The following is a 21,092-nucleotide window of genomic DNA, read 5'->3' on the forward strand; positions in this document are numbered from 1 at the left end:
TGTTAGGGACCAGCAACTTACTTTTGTGATTGGTAGCCATCAAATAGCCATCAATGATAATTTAATAGTGTAAGATTGGTGTGAGATTTCATCTAATGACTCACATTTCTCTGCTGGTTACATGCTGGCCAAAATTTAATAAAATTGCTGGTCTCCTAAACTTTTCCTAAAAAAAACTCCAAAATTTAGGAGAAAAAAATTAAACATTCAAAACTAGGTATCCACAACCGAAAAGAAGGAAGAAGAGGTTGTGGTGTGGCGCATGTGTGATGGAAGGAGGTTGCTGCGTGCATGCAATGGAGCATCGCCTGCGATCACGATTGTATGGGAAGGGGACAGTGCCACCGAGAGAAGATGTTGGGCGGACGGACGCGGAGGCACGCACTGCGGGAAGAGTAAACAGAGGGGCCATAAAGTCGCATTTGAGATTGAGTTTGGATGGCGTGTGTTTCTAAACTTAATTCTAGATTTTGCAAATTTTAAAATCAATTTTTTTTTTAAATTTTGAAAAAGTTATTTAAGTTGGTTTCACATGTAATTGGTTCCTTATACTTTCTCTGTGGCATAATGAGCAACTTGCCATTGGCATCATTGCATGCAATGCCAATCAGCATTCTTTAAATTCGTCCCCACACCACCCTCCTTAAGCAAACCATGGTTCTTTACAAAGAAGCTAACTTTGCCAATATTAACTCAAAGCTTTCAAAAAGCACATACATAGACTGAAGCTTTTTCCTTTCCAAAATATTATATTCCAACCCAAAACCAAAAAAGAGAGACACAAAAAATAGAAAGAGGAAGAGAAAGGGAGTATTACTACTCATGGGGATTGTGGAAGAAGCACACAACGTGAGAATAGTGGGAGTAGAGGGGAATAATAACAATAATAGTAATAATAACCAAATTGTGTTGCTGGCTCATGGATTTGGGACTGACCAATCTGTGTGGAAACACCTTGTTCCACATTTAATTGAAGAGTATCGTGTGATCCTTTATGATAACATGGGTGCTGGTACTACAAACCCAGATTACTATGACTTTGAACGATATTCTACTCTCCAAGGATTTGTTTATGATCTACTTGCTATTTTGGAAGAGCTTCAGGTTCAATCTTGCATCTTCGTTGGTCACTCTCTCTCGGCTATGGTTGGTGTCATCGCTTCAATTTCTCATCCTCATCTTTTCTCTAAGCTTATCTTGCTCTCTGCTTCTCCAAGGTACTTTAACTAAACAAGCATCAATTATAGAAGAATCAAATTTATTTGAAGAAGAATTTTTATGTATCTTAATTAACTGTAGTTATTGACAACAATAAGGTCAGTTTAAAAAGTTAGCTAATAACAAAAGAATGTTAGTTCTCTGGTTAAACTCTTTTATTTTCAGATTTTAAAAGATAAAACTAAGAAAAAGTCGAGGAGTTAGTAATTTTTATTTATGTTGGCCAATAATTTTAGTCAATACACATATTTTACTGGTATATTTGAGTCTTTTTCTTAATATTAGCTTATAAAAATATGTTGATTATTTAAGTACTGGTAAAAAATTAGTTTCGATTTCTACTTAACTTTTTTTTCTATTAGTTAGCGTTTTCTCTAAGAGGTAGAATCCATATTTTCTTTAGGCCAGGTTATCAGGTCTCTCCATCACTACACCCACACTTTTATTAGCAAAAGGTTTATGATATAATTCAAAAATTAGAATTCTGATAAAGTTTGATGTAAATGAAAAATCTACTACTATATATGTTTAAACAATATGAATTTAAATTGATGTATTCCCTTTGCTTGTGAAACCTGTTAATTAGGTTTTTAAATGATACGGATTACTATGGTGGCTTCCACCAAGAAGACCTGACCCAACTATTTGACGGAATCCGCTCAAATTACAAAGCATGGTGCTCCGGCTTCGCGCCACTGGTGGTTGGTGGCGACATGGACTCAGTGGCAGTGCAAGAGTTTAGCAGGACATTGTTCAACATGAGGCCGGACATAGCTCTAAGTTTGGCACAAACCATATTTCAATTTGACATGAGGGAGTTTCTAAGTCTAGTCACTGTGCCCTGCCACATCATACAGAGCACTAAGGACTTGGCTGTGCCGGTCGTTGTTGCGGAATATATGCAACAGAAGCTCGGTGGGAAGTCCATCGTCGAGGTCATGCCCACCGAGGGACATTTGCCGCAGTTGAGCTCACCGGATATTGTCATTCCCGTGCTGCTCAACCATATCCGGCACAATATATCAAGTTAAGTAAAGACGATTAATTATGGATTAAAAGGAAGATATGTAATGTAGTGTTGTTTTTTCTAGTTTTATGTCGGAGCTCTTTATATAGATATATGTTTAGATGTTCTACACACAATAATAGAGTAACCGAGGCTTATAAATGAGTGTATTACTATTTATTAACCACAAAAAAAATTACCATATCTGCTTAATGCTTTAATTTTCTTTACATATTTCATTTTTTTTAATTCTAAATTTGACCATTTATTAGCATTGGATCTGACATGAATATTAGTGGAACAAAGCTAAAAAATAATGAAAAAAATGTTAAAAATAAAAAAAGAGTCTGTTTGATAGAAGACCAAGTCAAAAATGATTTAATAGAGGATGTCAACCACAAATTGACATCTCAAGTACCATGAAAGTCCTCACATAGAATTGTCGGAATTTTGAGAGACTCCTAAGTCCTAACAATCTATAACTTAAAAAAGATTATGTCATTCCACTCTCTCAAAATTATGTTTTTATATGAGATTAAGAACTAAATTTGACAAGCAGAGACAAAATAAGATATTATAGTTTAAATAATTGTTGGTTCATCTATAATTCACTTGTATCTAATTACAAAAATATTATCTAAATCCGTCATATATATATATATATATAATTTAATTTATTTTTAATGTGTATTTTATATTTTATATTTTTAATATATATACTATCTTAATAATTAATTTTAATAGTTAATTTCAATATATATCTAATATAGTTAATACGATTAGTAGTTTAACAAAATTAAAAACTTATGTTATAGGTCATCGGTTATTTATACAGTTGATCATTATCATTACAACTATTTATTGTAAGGTCGGTAACTGATTATTTAAAGTAACCAATCATCTCTTCAAAAAAATTACAAAAAATAAATCAACTCAAACCATGAAAGATGTATGTTCTTATCTCATTGTGTTATATCCAAGATATATACTCATATTAGTTAGAGCGTTCGGATATCTTTTGTAGATATTTATACTCTGTATTCTTAGTCCCAGAAATATATCTCATTCACAAGAGAAGAAACTAGTTTAATCTCAACATTGGACGAGTTATATATCGAAGAGCTTAATCACAAAAGAAAAGGATCCTTCTATCTGAAATGGGGCAAGCTCCGCGTGTTACTATTAATCTATTGATCAATGATGTTATTAGTGTTAGTTTATAACTAATTGCGTAATTCTGGAATGAAGAAATTATTAAGTGTTGTATAGGCAAAGAATAGTTTAAATCGTATGAAGAGGTTCCAAAATTATTACAAGTAATTAATATATATATATATATATATATATATATATATATATATATATATATATATATATATATATATAGTAGCTGGTGTGACATATGAAATGTGCGAAGAATAGAATATTTTTTTTTTTTATTTGCTATCGTGCTTGGCACTTTCGTCATGAAAATATAAGTTCAGTTGGGGACCAAGAATTTTAAAAAGAAAAGAAAACGTTTGGGTGGAAATTTAGTTTAAATTTAAATATGTACAAAACTTGTAAATTTGGTCGAGTTGTGTTCAAGTGTTAAATACATTTCAAGACACTATATTTGTTTTAGGTGTATTTTTTGTATTTAACTATGTTTTAATAAAATTACATAAAAAATATTTTTATAATCACATTTAAATATAATAATTATTAATGTGTCTAATTTTATTCTTAATAATATGATATAAATAAATTTAAAAATAATAAATATTATTAATACAAAAGTTATCTAAAATACTCTATATAATAATTAATATAAATAAGATATTAAAAACATTTGAAAAGTTAGTTTGTACTCTAATATCATAAAATATTAACATATTATTATAATCTATCTATAAAAATTTTCATATTTCATACAAATATCATGTTCCATTTCCAACAAAAATTTGAAATTAATATGTATGTAGAGTGTTTATATAATATATATTAGGCACCTTTTTTATTTTAAAAAAAAAAACTGCCGAGACATTATATTAGTTTTTCTTTTTATGAATTTGTAAGTATATATAGTTTTGTTTGGTAAAATTTTTGAAGAAGTATTTGTGTTTTTTAAAAGCACAAGTTCCTCATTTTATATTTAGTAAATAAAAAATATTATGTGTTTGTACTTACACCTTTTAAAAGACCGGAGTTGTAACACTCTAATAATCAAATTCTTATGCTCAAGTCATAATTTAATAATAATAAATTATTACAACTCTCAAAGTAGATTTTTAATATATATATATATATATAAAAGAAATTATTATTAAACGAGAAAGCTGAAAAGGAGAAAAATAAAATCGCGAATGGATAATGCTCACGTATCGATAACAGATAGATAAAGCGCGTCTTTATAGCGAAGATAAAGATAAGCAGTAAAGAATGATAAGATAAAGACTATATATATATAAAAGTAAATAGCCACTAGTCGCGACCTGCGAAGTTTAGGCCGGTTAAGGTATAGAATAAAAATCAGTTTGACAACATTAGGTCCTATCTCTTCCAAAATATACATAAAGTCTCTATAGACAAGTTTCAAATGAAATAATTATATAATATAAGTTTTTCAAAATAAAAATAGAGAGACTCTAAACAAAATACAAAACAAGAGTCCAATGATCTTCGTCATCTCTCAAATGAACCATAGCTCACTGTTGAGCACCTACACTTGCATCTGAAAAACAAAAGATATATACAGAATGAAAATCCCCGACCCATGAGTTCTCAGTACAGTAAAAGTGCCAAATAAATACAATGCACTATAATAGAAACTCACTAAGCTTTCCGAAGCTCCATACCTCAACGTGTCATTTCCATTCCTAAGTTCTCATTCATCCAAAATTAGGCAACTAACTTAGGAGATTCTAATCTAACTCTCTTATCTCATTAACTATCCCCCAATTCTCTGCAGCCTTTCGATTGTCAAATGGCTTCACTCTCAACTAACTTGACTAAGTAATTTCATAGCAACACCTCAAACCTCCATCAGTAGCACGTGGAATCACTCCACCACATCAATCCATATAACTTCTATCAATTCATTTTATTATTCGTCTTTGTTATGTTAATCATCACATCATTTTATCTCAACAAAAACAGTCCTCAGCGTCAACCGACATGAGTATGAGGGACATTTCAATTGTGTAAACACAAGCAAGATAAACAAATAATACACAAGTAAATTCAAGTAAATCATTTAGCACATATACATTTAATTATGCACAAATAGGCAAGTCAAGACAAGAAGAGCAAATCCAAACAAATTAAACATATGCAAATGATGTATGCCTGTCCTATGACTGATGATATCATATGTCGGTTATACAGCCAAACCCGACATGTTCGGAGCAAGCGGAATTACTCTACTACAGCACATGAAATCACTCCATGACAATCATAGGCAAGTAGAATCACTCTGCTGGGATAAGTAGAATCACTCTGCTGTAAGTAAAGGCAAATGGAATCACTCCACTGCAACGAGTGAAATCACTCCACTGCAAGTAAATCATTTTGAAAACCATTCTCTTCATGCCCAATCAAAAACAATCGTTCATCACCTCTTAACATCAAGCTCACCCTCATCATATCTCATTCAAATACCTTCATCCTCATCCTTTAATATCATAATCATTTACTATTCATCATTACCTTATTTCTTGTCCATCGTCACTTCACGATTTATCCTCCTTTTATCAATTTACCAACTCGTCTTCTTAATTCTCATTTCCAACTCCTCTATTCTTAATCACATAGGCTCTAGACTCTCATTAGGGTGTATAAAAGTTTAAAAAGGCCAAAAGAATGGTTAAAATACTTAAAAAAAATATTTTTACAAAATTTAGAGGTTGTGTGTAAACACGCATGGTTTGCGTACGCATGAGGTGAAACTTTGACATATCGCGTATGCATCACCTCACCCGCGTCGCGAGAATTGAAACAATAGATTATGCTCGCGACGCCTACTATGTCCACGTACGCAAGTTTGCAATTATGGCACTTCCGCGTACGCGAGATCACTGGGCAACACCTAATGCTCAAGTCGCGTGGCACCTCCGCGTACGCATGATGTTGCAGAATTACAAAAAACTTATAAGTGAAAAATTCAGTTTCTGAACCCAATTTTCAAATCTTCATATCTTTTTTAAAAAATTTCTTTTTCAACCATTCTTGAACCGTTGTAAAGATTGATAATTGAACTTTCATAAAAATCTAGTTTTGTAAAATGTTTATCTCCAAGGATCAAGATACAGCTTGCCGAAATTGGCTAAAAATCAGTTTTTACTAAAAAGTAGAATTCACCAATTTTTCAAATTTCACAAGACAAAGTAGTTTTCAATACTAAAAAATGATCCCAAACTAACTCAAACACACATTTACATTCAACCAAATTCAAACCTACTCGATCTTCATATTTTAACTCAAATCTATTAATCTAACACCTCAACATCACACTTTTCACTAATCCATTAATTATTTCAATTTTTCATACATTCAATACTAATTTTCCATCCTTACCTTTTTCCGGCCTCTGAACCAAATTCATCAATTCAATACAAATTCATATGTGCACAATAATTACCTACATCAATTTCTTAAATGAAACATCAATTTTCTCTATACATTCACTACACATGTCAATTCATTCAAACATACCATTCAAGTTTAATCCTAGGGCATCTAACCTAGGAATTCTCATCACACAACACGGCACTTAAATAAAACTTAAATCGTACATTTAATGACGGCGGTTCACACCCATCACTTGAGTTCTTCCCTCCAAGGCTCACCCAAAACCTCCACAAGCTAATTCCAAGTTCCAAATCTGTACTTAAAAGCACCAAATACTCTAATATACATAATTTCATACATACATCAACCTAGAATTTATAAAATCTCATAAATCACAAGGGTTTGAAGATTTTTTTATCTTAACCCATAGAAATAATTGATAAAACTCATTAATAGCTCATACTAGAACATTTTTAAATAACCAAAATCACAAGATTTTTTCAAAACTCAAACCAAAATACAAAATCAGAGAGAAAAACAAAAATGGATATAGGACAATGAGATACTTATCACAATACCTAGATAATATCGAAGAAGGTGAAGAGAGCAACAGGTGGCTGCAAACGACTTGTCAATCGGAACAGCGAACGGAGAAGAAGTTATGGAGGATTAAAGTTGAGAGTAAATAATGTCACTCACCTAAGGCCCTCTCTTCTTCTTCACTATGTTCTCTCTTCAAAAATGGGAGGAATATGTTGTTTTATGATGAGAAGGGGGTTTATATAGTGTAGGCTTGAGCCACTTGAGCCCAGTTAACTTAATTTAACTCGTTGGCTCAATTTTAGACTAAAACTTTTAGGATTAGTATTTTAAGTCGCGTTTTAATTATTTTTACTTTTCCAAATAATCAAGTTTACTTTCTTAATATCTCTGGCTCATAATTTATTTTTTCACTTACAGTATCAAACAGTCTAAGCCGGTACTGCTGGTTAAATTTCCAATACGCGTCATTACGTATTTTTTCACAGAAAAGTACATTTTTTCACTCGAAAAAATCCGCCGAATGTAAGACCCGGTTAATTAATGGTTAATTAACCCATAAATGAGAATTTATTCTAGAAAGCCAAAAATGTTATTTTTATGGCTAAATGTGATAGAGGAAATTGAGACGAGAATTTCGGTACCAATTTTATAGAAATCGGACCAAGATTGGACCGAACGGGCCAAACCGGACCAACCGGACCCAAAGTGGGCCCTTGGCCCAACATAACTAAACCAAAACCCTAGTTTTCAGCACTCTCTCTCCTCACACAACACCAAAACACGCTGAAAATTGAGATGGAAGGGGGAAGAACACTCTCTCAACTTCCTTCTCTCACTTGATCTTCAAACCACCATAACTTTTGATCTAGAGCTCCGATTGCCGCTCCGTTTGCGGCCACGCGTTCACCGCGGAGAGCTCTACAAAACCCATACAATCAATCTTGAGGTAATCCACGTTTTACTGTTTGAAATTCCAGCCCTTGATTTCGAGTTTCATGAGCAAAAATGTTGAGATTTTGGGTTCTTTGATGTTATAGGACCCAACTCTCTTGAAGGAGAAGGTTAATCTTGTCTCCTTGGACCTTGGGTGTGGTAAGATTCTCAACCCTAGTATAATTTGTTGTTCTATGATGTTTGGGTATTGAGATGTTGTGTATGGGTATGATGATTGTGGCTTAGGTTGTGTATATGTGAATATTGGAGCTTGATTGGTGATTTTGGAAAGCTTGGAAGAGGGTTTTGTGTGATAAAATCTGTTCTTGGAGGTGTTGATACCTTGAGAGCTTGTGGACAAGTGGTTTGGAAGTGCTCCGGTTGAGCTTGGGGAATCGGCTAAGGTATGGTTTTGGTTTCCCGTATCTAATATGTAATGTGGTAGGAAATACTTAGGCTAGAGGCCCTAAGATAGGCATTGAATTGTTGGTGTTGTTGAATGGTTGAAATATATGATGTGTTCATATATGTGATTATGAATATTGATGCCTTGATTGTGTGAAATATGAGAAATGCATGTTGTGATACATGCTTGATGGATGATTGAGGTTGAATTGATGGGTGGTACCATGTTGATGGTGAGTATGATGTTGATTATGTATAATGATGGTTAATTGGAAATGGTATTATTGGAAATTGGGATGAGGAAGGATGTATGACATGATATTGTGTTGTCCTTTAGCCATTTGATTGAGAAGTGTTAAAATGGTTGGATGTGGTTTTGGAAACCTTGGTAAAGTGTCAATGTGTGAGTTGAGGATGGCTTGTTGTTGATTTTGGTACATTTTGAATGATTTCAAAGAGAAGGGTTGAAATTGGCATGTTTGATTGATTTTGAAAAGAGTTGAAAGTGGCTTGTTTTGAAAATGGCACCTTGTGGTTTTGTATGAAAACATGGTTTTTGGGCATACTTTGACGGGACATAACTTGGACTACGGATCTCTGATTTGTGCCAAATCTGTTTAGAAATGAAATTGGATCCGGGATGTCCATGCCGTTCGAAGAACGGGTGAAAAACGGTTTAAAATGAGGAAGTTATGTCCGTCGGAAGATTGGGGTTTGAATCTGTAAATTCTGCAGCTTTTAACTTAGAAAATTTTTAGCAGAATGACCCCTCGCGCGTAGGCGCACTTGGTGCGTACGCGCCGTTCTTCGAGAAAGCGCCATCCACGCGTGCGCGTACGCGTGGACCTGTTTTCATCCCAAAGTTGATTTTTGAGTTTTAAAAGCCAAATTTCATACTTCTAAGCCTCCGATCTCACCACTTATGTCTTAAATCATTATGATATGCCTAGCATGAGAAAAAGGGCTAGTGAATGTGGTAACTTGCGAGTGAAGCAAGGGAAAAATGAATGATCATTGAGGATCAAAGATGATTATGTGAGATGCGGAGAATGGCGGTGGAAGTGCTTGTTGTGCCATGGGCCGAAGGGCCGTAATTGTTAATGAATTGGCTGGTTATGGATTTAACCGTGAGCCGGATGGCTAGATTATTGCCGTGTTACGGCGGAGCCATGTTTATGGCCAAGTATAAATGCATATATGATGTTGATTGAATTGTGAAGGTTTGCACTTCCACCATTGGAGATGAGGGTTTCCCTGGGTAGTAGCAATGGCTAGCCACCATGTGCTCCAGGTTGAGACTCGAAGCTCTTTTGACCCTATGTCGTAAGTGTGGCCGGGCACTGTGAAAGGCCCGGATGAGCTCGCCCCCATAAATATTCACCAGTGATGGTGATGGATAAATATTCACCAGTGAGGGTGATGGATATGGATCATGATTATGATCAAGTTTATGATGAGTATAACTCGAGTTGGGGATGCACGACAGAGGGACAGTCCAATGGCTAGCTACCAGGACTTGTCGGGTTGGCTCTATAACCGACAGATGATATCATCAGCCACTAGGGACAGGCATGCATCATAAGCATACTACATGAATTGTTTGAGATTGCCTATTTGACTGCATATTACTTGCTAATTGCCTAAATGCCTTATTTGTTCCTATTTGTAAATCTCTTGTCTGATATAACTGTGTTTGCTATATTATACTCCTGCTGGTTGTTGGGAGGTCTGAAGGAAGTAGAAAGGGAAGTATTAGTTAGACTGAAGGATCTTTAGTTAGTTGCCGCTTACGGTTTAGCTTGTTTATAAGCTTTGATATTTTCTGGAGGAAGTTCTAGGATTGCCTTCGGCTTTCCTCTATTATTATGTATTATATATGTGGAAGCTGTTACCGTACTGGGGACCTCTGGTTCTCACCCATGCGGATTTTGTGGTTTTCAGATGCAGGACGCGAGGCTTCTCGTTGAGGCATGCTGGGGACTTCTGGATTAGCGAAGATTCTTGTTCTCGGGACTCTATCTTGATTTATATATCTTGTTTAGATACTTTTATCTCCATTAAATAATACAAACTGTGATGACTCCTTCTAGAGGGGATTTTGGAGATTAGGTTTTCGGTATTTGTGTCCCTTTGGGTTTTCCTTGGGGTTTTCCTTATTTTATTATATGTATATATTGCTATGCTCGAACCGGTTACCTTCGCAGCCGGATTTTGAGTCTTGATATTCCTGTTTTTGATACTCTTTATATATATGATCTTGCGTTAGCTTATCCTTTGCTCGTTGTGTTAGTGATCGGAGTGTTGCGCTTTCAAGTTGCGGTTTTTGTTTACCCCTTTTTTCTACAAGGCTTCTAGTTATAATCAATCATTCATACTACTATACGTACTAAATTTTTATTTTAGAGGTCGTAATACCTTGCCATCTCTGAATTATGACTTAAGCATAAGTCTCTGTATGGTAGGGTGTTACATTATGGTATCAGAGCAGTTCGTTCCTGTAGAGCCTGAGGAATGGACTGACTATGCTTCTGTGCATTCTCTGTATGTGTGTTATGTGCTGTTAGTATATCTACTTGATATAGTTGGCATAAACGTTCATGAGCATGCATTTGGGACTTTAAAGTACTAAACTTCCGATATTGAGACTGATCAACTTAATATCGATTGTTTGGTGTGTATAGGAACCAGATGGCGCCTCGTGGACGCGGTAGAGGCCGTGGGAGAGGTCGTACTAATGCTCGTGCGCCGGAGACTAACCCTAATGACCCGGTGAACTTTATGACTGCGTTGGAGAATATGGCTGCTGCTATGCAAGCCACTGCTGAGGCTCTTGGTCAACAGATGAACAACCATGGTAATGACGGAGGTGGAGTTCAGGGCCCGATGACACTGGCGAACTTTTTGAAGGTTAATCCACCTAAGTTCAAGGGAACTACTAGCCCGACTGAGGCCGATACATGGTTTCAGGCTATAGAGCGAGCACTGCAAGCACAAGTGGTACCTGAAGGACAGCGTGTCGAGTTCGCTACCTATATGCTCACAGGTGAAGCGTCGCATTGGTGGCAAGGTATCCGTCGTCTTCTGCAGCAGGGTGATGATTATATCACCTGGGATGTCTTCCAAGAGGAGTTCTATAAGAAGTACTTTCCGACTTCTGCTAGGACGGCCAAGGAGCTTGAATTGTTGCAGCTGAAGCAGGGTACTATGTCCGTATCTGAGTATACTGACAAGTTTGAGGAGCTGTTCAGATTCTCTCGTATGTGTCAAGGGACTCCGGTGGAATATGAGGAATGGAAGTGTGTTAAGTACGAGGGAGGACTCCGGAGTGATATTTTCGGTTCGGTGGGGCCAATGGAGATTAGGACTTTCTCCGAATTGGTGAACAAGTGTAGGGTTGCTGAAGAGTGTGTGAAGAGGGCAGCCGCTGAGAAAGGAAGTCACAAAGGATCATTTCCACAGAACCGAGGGAAGAGCTTTGCACCTAGAGGTCTGTCTTTCAAGAGGGGAGGTTCTTTTAGGAGGCCCAACAACAACTACTCCCAAGGGAAAAGGTTTGGGAAGCAGCCTCAGAATGATCAAGCTTGTACTAGGTGTGGGAGTCACCATCCGGGAGTACCATGCAAGGCCGGATGGGGTTTGTGCTACAATTGTGGAAAGGCGGGGCATAAAGCCGCAAGTTGTCCAGAGAAGCAAAAGCAAGGTGCTGGGAAAGCACAACAGACTGGTCGGGTGTTCACCACCTCAGCTGTGGGTGCAGAAGGATCTGAGACACTCATTCGAGGTAACTGTGAAATGGCTGGTCAAACCTTAAATGCTTTATTTGATTCGGGAGCATCGCATTCATTTATTGCATTTGAGAAAGCCCATGAGTTAGGATTGAAGATCGTAACCTTAGGTTATGACCTAAAGGTACATAATGCTACCCATGAAGCCATGGTAACTAGGCTAGGATGCCCGAAAGTTTCGTTCAGGTTCAAGCAGCGTGATTTTGTCCATAATTTAATCTGCTTACCGATGATCGGTCTTGATCTTATCTTGGGATTGGACTGGTTATCTGAGAACCATGTCCTACTTGATTGTTCTACAAAGTCAGTGTACTTTATGCCGGAAGATACAGAAGGGCCGGTCGTGGTGAATAATTATTACTTGAATTCGATGATGGTGAACTGTTTTGGAATCGAATGTCAGGGTATCCTGTTGTTAACCGCTGGTGTTTCGGGTGATGATCAAAAGTTGGATCAGATTCTGGTAGTGTGTGAGTTTCCGGAAGTGTTTCCCGATGATATTGAGGAATTTCCACCTAACCGAGAGGTCGAGTTTGCTATTGAGTTGGTGCCTGGGGCGGGACCAATCTCAAGTGCTCCTTATAGGATGTCACCGTTAGAGATGGCCGAGCTAAAGTCTCAGTTAGAGGAATTGTTGGGTAAGAACTTTATCCGACCAAGTGTTTCCCCGTGGGGTGCTCCAGTATTACTGGTAAAGAAGAAAGATGGAAGTATGCGGCTCTGTGTGGATTACAGGCAGCTGAACAAGGTCACCATAAAGAATAAATACCCATTGCCGAGGATTGATGATCTCATGGATCAATTACAAGGAGCTGGGGTTTTCTCCAAGATCGATTTGCGATCCGGTTATCACCAGATAAGGGTGAGGGGTGAGGATATCCCTAAGACTGCTTTCAGGACTCGTTATGGTCATTACGAGTATACTGTAATGTCTTTTGGGTTGATGAACGCTCCTGCAGTGTTTATGGATTACATGAATAGAGTGTTCCATCCGTTTCTGGATAAATTCGTTGTTGTCTTCATTGACGACATACTAATTTACTCCAAGACCGAAGAAGAGCATGCGGAACACTTGCGGACCGTGTTGCAAATTTTAAAGGAGAAGAAACTCTATGCGAAATTGTCTAAGTGTGAGTTTTGGAAGGATGAGGTAAAGTTTTTGGGTCACGTGGTGAGTAAGAGGGGAATAGCCGTAGATCCAACTAAGGTGGAGGCTGTGATGGAATGGAAGCAACCAACCACAGTAACTGAGATAAGGAGTTTTCTGGGTTTAGCTGGCTATTACCGAAGGTTCATCAAAGGCTTTTCGCAATTAGCTTTGCCGTTGACAAAGTTAACTCGCAAAGACACTCTGTTTGTTTGGACTCCTGAGTGCGAGGAGAGCTTTCAGGCATTGAAGAAAAAGTTGACCACTGCACCTGTGTTAGTGTTACCTGAGCCGAACGAGCCTTTTGAGGTGTACTGTGATGCATCGTTGAAGGGTCTAGGGTGCGTGCTGATGCAGCATCATAATGTGGTGGCGTATGCCTCACGACAGTTGAGACCTCATGAAGTTAGTTACCCTACGCACGATCTGGAACTCGCTGCGGTCGTATTGCCTTGAAGGTGTGGAGGCATTATCTCTATGGGGTTAAGTTCCAAGTCTTTTCCGATCACAAGAGTTTGAAATACCTCTTTGATCAGAAAGAGCTTAATATGAGGCAAAGGAGGTGGATGGAATTATTGAAGGACTACGACTTTGAGTTGAATTACCATCCGGGAAAAGCGAATATAGTGGCGGATGCGTTAAGTCGGAAGTCGTTATATGCGTCTTGGATGATGCTTCAAGAGGAGAAGTTGCTCAAGGGATTCGAGAGTCTAAAAATTGGTGCTCGAGAAGTATCTGGAAACTTGTGTTTGAGCCGATTAGAAATCTCAAGTGACTTTAAGTCCGAACTCCTAAAGGCTCATGAAAATGATGAAGCATTATGGAAGGTGTTACCGGCTATCGAGCAAGGAAAACAGTGGAGAGTGTCGGAAGAAAAAGATGGGTTATGGAGATTCAAGGGTAGGATCATTGTGCCGGATGTTGGTACTTTGAGACAAGATATCTTAAGGGAGGCACACAAAAGTGGATTCTCCATTCACCCGGGAAGTACTAAGATGTACCATGATTTAAAGGTGATGTTTTGGTGGCCGGGTATGAAGAATGATGTGGCGGAATATGTTTCAAAGTGCTTAACTTGTCAAAAGGTAAAGATTGAACATCAAAGACCTTCCGGGATGTTGCAACCTTTAGAGGTTCCGCAATGGAAGTGGGAAAGTATTGCAATGGACTTTGTGTCGGGATTGCCAAGGACTAGGACTGGTTTTGATGCTATCTGGGTGATTGTGGACCGACTGACGAAGTCAGCTCACTTTTTGCCCATTCGGATGAGTTACACCCTTGAGGAGCTAGCTCGGTTATACATAAAGGAGATTGTGAGACTCCATGGTGTACCTGCTACTATAATCTCTGATAGAGATCCTCGTTTCACTTCGAGGTTCTGGGGTGCATTTCAGAAAGCTTTTGGAACCCGATTAAGCTTGAGTACAGCTTACCATCCTCAAACAGATGGTCAATCTGAGAGGACGATCCAAACACTAGAGGATATGTTGAGAGCTTGTGTTTTGGACCAACCGACGAGTTGGGATCGGTATATGCCGTTAGTGGAGTTTGCATACAATAATAGTTACCATGCGAGCATCGGAATGGCTCCGTATGAGGCATTGTATGGGAGGAAATGTCAATCTCCACTATGTTGGTATGAAGCTGGAGAGAAAGGCTTGTTGGGGCCAGAAATGATAGCTGAAACCACTGAACAAGTCAAGAAAATCCGAGACAGGATGCTTACGGCGCAGAGTCGCCAAAAGAGTTACGCCGATCAGAGGCGGAAGCCCTTGGAATTTGAGGAAGGAGATCATGTTTTCCTGAAGGTTACTCCGACCACAGGAGTAGGTAGAGCGATTAAAGCAAAGAAGTTGAATCCTCGATACATTGGTCCATTTCAGATCCTGGAGAGGATTGGGCCGGTGGCGTATCGGGTGGCTCTACCACCTCATCTTTCGAACCTGCACGATGTGTTTCACGTGTCACAGCTTCGGAAGTACACTCCTGATGCTAGCCATGTGTTAGAACCTGAATCAGTTCAGTTAAGAGAAGATTTGACGCTTCCAGTGGCTCCAGTTAGAATTGACGATACTAGTATCAAACGATTGCGTGGAAAAGAGGTTTCATTAGTCAAAGTGGCTTGGAGTCGAGGCGGTGTTGAAGAACACACTTGGGAACTTGAGTCAGAGATACGAACGGATTATCCGCACTTATTCTCAGGTAATTGAATTTGAATTTTGTGGGCAAAATTCCCAATTAGGTGGGTAGAATGTAAGACCCGGTTAATTAATGGTTAATTAACCCATAAATGAGAATTTATTCTAGAAAGCCAAAAATGTTATTTTTATGGCTAAATGTGATAGAGGAAATTGAGACGAGAATTTCGGTACCAATTTTATAGAAATCGGACCAAGATTGGACCGAACGGGCCAAACCGGACCAACCGGACCCAAAGTGGGCCCTTGGCCCAACATAACTAAACCAAAACCCTAGTTTTCAGCACTCTCTCTCCTCACACAACACCAAAACACGCTGAAAATTGAGATGGAAGGGGGAAGAACACTCTCTCAACTTCCTTCTCTCACTTGATCTTCAAACCACCATAACTTTTGATCTAGAGCTCCGATTGCCGCTCCGTTTGCGGCCACGCGTTCACCGCGGAGAGCTCTACAAAACCCATACAATCAATCTTGAGGTAATCCACGTTTTACTGTTTGAAATTCCAGCCCTTGATTTCGAGTTTCATGAGCAAAAATGTTGAGATTTTGGGTTCTTTGATGTTATAGGACCCAACTCTCTTGAAGGAGAAGGTTAATCTTGTCTCCTTGGACCTTGGGTGTGGTAAGATTCTCAACCCTAGTATAATTTGTTGTTCTATGATGTTTGGGTATTGAGATGTTGTGTATGGGTATGATGATTGTGGCTTAGGTTGTGTATATGTGAATATTGGAGCTTGATTGGTGATTTTGGAAAGCTTGGAAGAGGGTTTTGTGTGATAAAATCTGTTCTTGGAGGTGTTGATACCTTGAGAGCTTGTGGACAAGTGGTTTGGAAGTGCTCCGGTTGAGCTTGGGGAATCGGCTAAGGTATGGTTTTGGTTTCCCGTATCTAATATGTAATGTGGTAGGAAATACTTAGGCTAGAGGCCCTAAGATAGGCATTGAATTGTTGGTGTTGTTGAATGGTTGAAATATATGATGTGTTCATATATGTGATTATGAATATTGATGCCTTGATTGTGTGAAATATGAGAAATGCATGTTGTGATACATGCTTGATGGATGATTGAGGTTGAATTGATGGGTGGTACCATGTTGATGGTGAGTATGATGTTGATTATGTATAATGATGGTTAATTGGAAATGGTATTATTGGAAATTGGGATGAGGAAGGATGTATGACATGATATTGTGTTGTCCTTTAGCCATTTGATTGAGAAGTGTTAAAATGGTTGGATGTGGTTTTGGAAACCTTGGTAAAGTGTCAATGTGTGAGTTGAGGATGGCTTGTTGTTGATTTTGGTACATTTTGAATGATTTCAAAGAGAAGGGTTGAAATTGGCATGTTTGATTGATTTTGAAAAGAGTTGAAAGTGGCTTGTTTTGAAAATGGCACCTTGTGGTTTTGTATGAAAACATGGTTTTTGGGCATACTTTGACGGGACATAACTTGGACTACGGATCTCTGATTTGTGCCAAATCTGTTTAGAAATGAAATTGGATCCGGGATGTCCATGCCGTTCGAAGAACGGGTGAAAAACGGTTTAAAATGAGGAAGTTATGTCCGTCGGAAGATTGGGGTTTGAATCTGTAAATTCTGCAGCTTTTAACTTAGAAAATTTTTAGCAGAATGACCCCTCGCGCGTAGGCGCACTTGGTGCGTACGCGCCGTTCTTCGAGAAAGCGCCATCCACGCGTGCGCGTACGCGTGGACCTGTTTTCATCCCAAAGTTGATTTTTGAGTTTTAAAAGCCAAATTTCATACTTCTAAGCCTCCGATCTCACCACTTATGTCTTAAATCATTATGATATGCCTAGCATGAGAAAAAGGGCTAGTGAATGTGGTAACTTGCGAGTGAAGCAAGGGAAAAATGAATGATCATTGAGGATCAAAGATGATTATGTGAGATGCGGAGAATGGCGGTGGAAGTGCTTGTTGTGCCATGGGCCGAAGGGCCGTAATTGTTAATGAATTGGCTGGTTATGGATTTAACCGTGAGCCGGATGGCTAGATTATTGCCGTGTTACGGCGGAGCCATGTTTATGGCCAAGTATAAATGCATATATGATGTTGATTGAATTGTGAAGGTTTGCACTTCCACCATTGGAGATGAGGGTTTCCCTGGGTAGTAGCAATGGCTAGCCACCATGTGCTCCAGGTTGAGACTCGAAGCTCTTTTGACCCTATGTCGTAAGTGTGGCCGGGCACTGTGAAAGGCCCGGATGAGCTCGCCCCCATAAATATTCACCAGTGATGGTGATGGATAAATATTCACCAGTGAGGGTGATGGATATGGATCATGATTATGATCAAGTTTATGATGAGTATAACTCGAGTTGGGGATGCACGACAGAGGGACAGTCCAATGGCTAGCTACCAGGACTTGTCGGGTTGGCTCTATAACCGACAGATGATATCATCAGCCACTAGGGACAGGCATGCATCATAAGCATACTACATGAATTGTTTGAGATTGCCTATTTGACTGCATATTACTTGCTAATTGCCTAAATGCCTTATTTGTTCCTATTTGTAAATCTCTTGTCTGATATAACTGTGTTTGCTATATTATACTCCTGCTGGTTGTTGGGAGGTCTGAAGGAAGTAGAAAGGGAAGTATTAGTTAGACTGAAGGATCTTTAGTTAGTTGCCGCTTACGGTTTAGCTTGTTTATAAGCTTTGATATTTTCTGGAGGAAGTTCTAGGATTGCCTTCGGCTTTCCTCTATTATTATGTATTATATATGTGGAAGCTGTTACCGTACTGGGGACCTCTGGTTCTCACCCATGCGGATTTTGTGGTTTTCAGATGCAGGACGCGAGGCTTCTCGTTGAGGCATGCTGGGGACTTCTGGATTAGCGAAGATTCTTGTTCTCGGGACTCTATCTTGATTTATATATCTTGTTTAGATACTTTTATCTCCATTAAATAATACAAACTGTGATGACTCCTTCTAGAGGGGATTTTGGAGATTAGGTTTTCGGTATTTGTGTCCCTTTGGGTTTTCCTTGGGGTTTTCCTTATTTTATTATATGTATATATTGCTATGCTCGAACCGGTTACCTTCGCAGCCGGATTTTGAGTCTTGATATTCCTGTTTTTGATACTCTTTATATATATGATCTTGCGTTAGCTTATCCTTTGCTCGTTGTGTTAGTGATCGGAGTGTTGCGCTTTCAAGTTGCGGTTTTTGTTTACCCCTTTTTTCTACAAGGCTTCTAGTTATAATCAATCATTCATACTACTATACGTACTAAATTTTTATTTTAGAGGTCGTAATACCTTGCCATCTCTGAATTATGACTTAAGCATAAGTCTCTGTATGGTAGGGTGTTACACCGAATCCAAATATCACATTTAGATTTCTAAATTATGATTCTAAAATTTTTCACCCCTAATGGGCCATATTTATTTAATTATTATTTAATTTTCATTTAATCGGTGTTTTACACGAGTACTTTTGAAAGCAACTAAGGTGGAGCTTTTTAAAGTTGGCTTGTACTTTTTAAAATTTAAAAGTCTAATATAATCTCATATATTAACTAATTTTCAAATTTAACGCTTAAATTTATGTTTTTCATAATCTTTTTTAAAATTTTAAAAATTATTTTACTAAACGTAATTATTGCTACTTGTATTTATTAAAAATTATTTTTAATTTAATTTACTAAACATAAATACTACACTTTTTAAAAAATTATCTTTTAAAAGCTAATTTTTATAAGCTACTTTTAAAAAAAAAAGTTTTACCAAAGTAAATCATAATCTCATTCAAGACAATCTAATTCAAACATTTAAGTTTGATAAACTGGTATTTCTGATAAAAAAAAGTATAGGGGAACAAATTTTTTTATAAATAACGTATATAATAGGTTAAAAAATTAATTTTAATTTAAAATTTAAAATTAAAATTAATTAAATTTATTCATGTTTAATAAATTTTAAATATAGTCTATTATTTATATTGTTTATAATTTTTGTTGTTTATCTAACAGAATTGTTTCTGATATTATATAAGTGGTTTTTCCTCATATTCCTATATAATGACATGCATGCGTTTAATTTAGTTTACTATGTCAATTTTAAAATTGGCCAAATTTTAATTTAAACTTTAAAATTTATTTTTCTTTCATTTTTTTATATTAAAATTAAAGCTGAAATATATAATATGATATGTTAAAATATTCTTTTAATTAATTATTGAAAGATTAAAATATTTTTATTTAATTTTCTAAAAGGACTGGAATATCCTTTTAAATATTCGACAAAATACTTTTTAGAGTTATTTTTAAAAGGATTAAAATATCCTTAATTTTATAAAATTGAATAAGATTGTTTAATTGTATTAGAAATTACAAATTTTAGTTTGAATTTGGAAAACTTAAAATACTGTTATAAAATTATTTGATTGTATTACAAATTAAATTTGAATTTGATTTTACGAAGATCAAAATGCACTTTTTGTTAGTTGCTAAAATATCTAAATAATTTTGGTTTAATTATTCCGTTGGTCTTTATAGTTTTACTAAATTTATAATTAGGTCTTTATATTCTTTTTCTTTCAACTAAATTTTTATGGTATTTTTAATTTTATAATTAGGTCTTTTCTAATATAAAAAGGGTTAGAGTCAATTGAATATTTTTTTTGTAAATTAAATGTATCTACAACTAAGAACTTAATTAGATTTTTTATCACATATTTTTTGACAAAAATATTCCGTTAATTTTAATGTTTTTGACATAAAAAATACTTAATTACAAAATAAAAAATATTCTAAGGATTAAACTAAAAATTATAGAAACCTAATTAAAAATTTAATAAAACTATAAAAAACAGAATAATTAAACCAATAACTTTTTTAGGTTGAATTTAAAAAAGGCTATAAAAAAACATATTTTTATCAATAATTTTAAAAGACTAAATTATCTTTATAAGATAAACTAAAATTATTTTACTGTATTAGATAATAAAATGTTATTTTAAAATACAAAAAAACATATTTAGTTCAATTTAATGGACTGAAATACCTTATTAGCAATATTTTTGAAAAGGCAAAATAAAATATCGTTATTGGATTGATTAAGATTTGTTTGATTGTATTAGAAATTAAAAGTCTTAATTTAATTTTAAGATGGTCAAAATACTCATTTGGATAGTTTGTAAAAGACTAAAGAACCTTTTAACTTTAAATTTTAAAAAAACTAAAATACTTTTATAGGATTAATCTTAAGAGGTTATTTTAGTCTTTCTAAAATGAAATTCAAATTTTAAATTTCTTAAACAATAAAAAAAATATTCCTAAAA

The 21,092-nt window shown here is 36.4% G+C and overlaps 1 protein-coding gene across 1 annotated transcript; it reads left to right on the forward strand.

Annotated features, from left to right (window-relative positions):
- The first annotated feature begins 216 nt into the window (after nucleotides 1-216).
- On the forward strand, nucleotides 217-2,428 carry LOC112720664 (probable esterase D14L). The gene is made up of 2 exons (XM_025771697.3): nucleotides 217-1,217; nucleotides 1,805-2,428. Exons 1-2 carry the CDS (start codon nucleotides 823-825, stop codon nucleotides 2,247-2,249), a joined length of 840 nt encoding a protein of 279 aa, XP_025627482.1. The 5' UTR covers nucleotides 217-822; the 3' UTR covers nucleotides 2,250-2,428.
- The last annotated feature ends 18,664 nt before the right edge of the window (nucleotides 2,429-21,092 follow it).

The sequence above is a fragment of the Arachis hypogaea genome, chromosome 11, assembly GCF_003086295.3.
Source record: "Arachis hypogaea cultivar Tifrunner chromosome 11, arahy.Tifrunner.gnm2.J5K5, whole genome shotgun sequence".
NCBI lineage: Eukaryota > Viridiplantae > Streptophyta > Magnoliopsida > Fabales > Fabaceae > Arachis > Arachis hypogaea.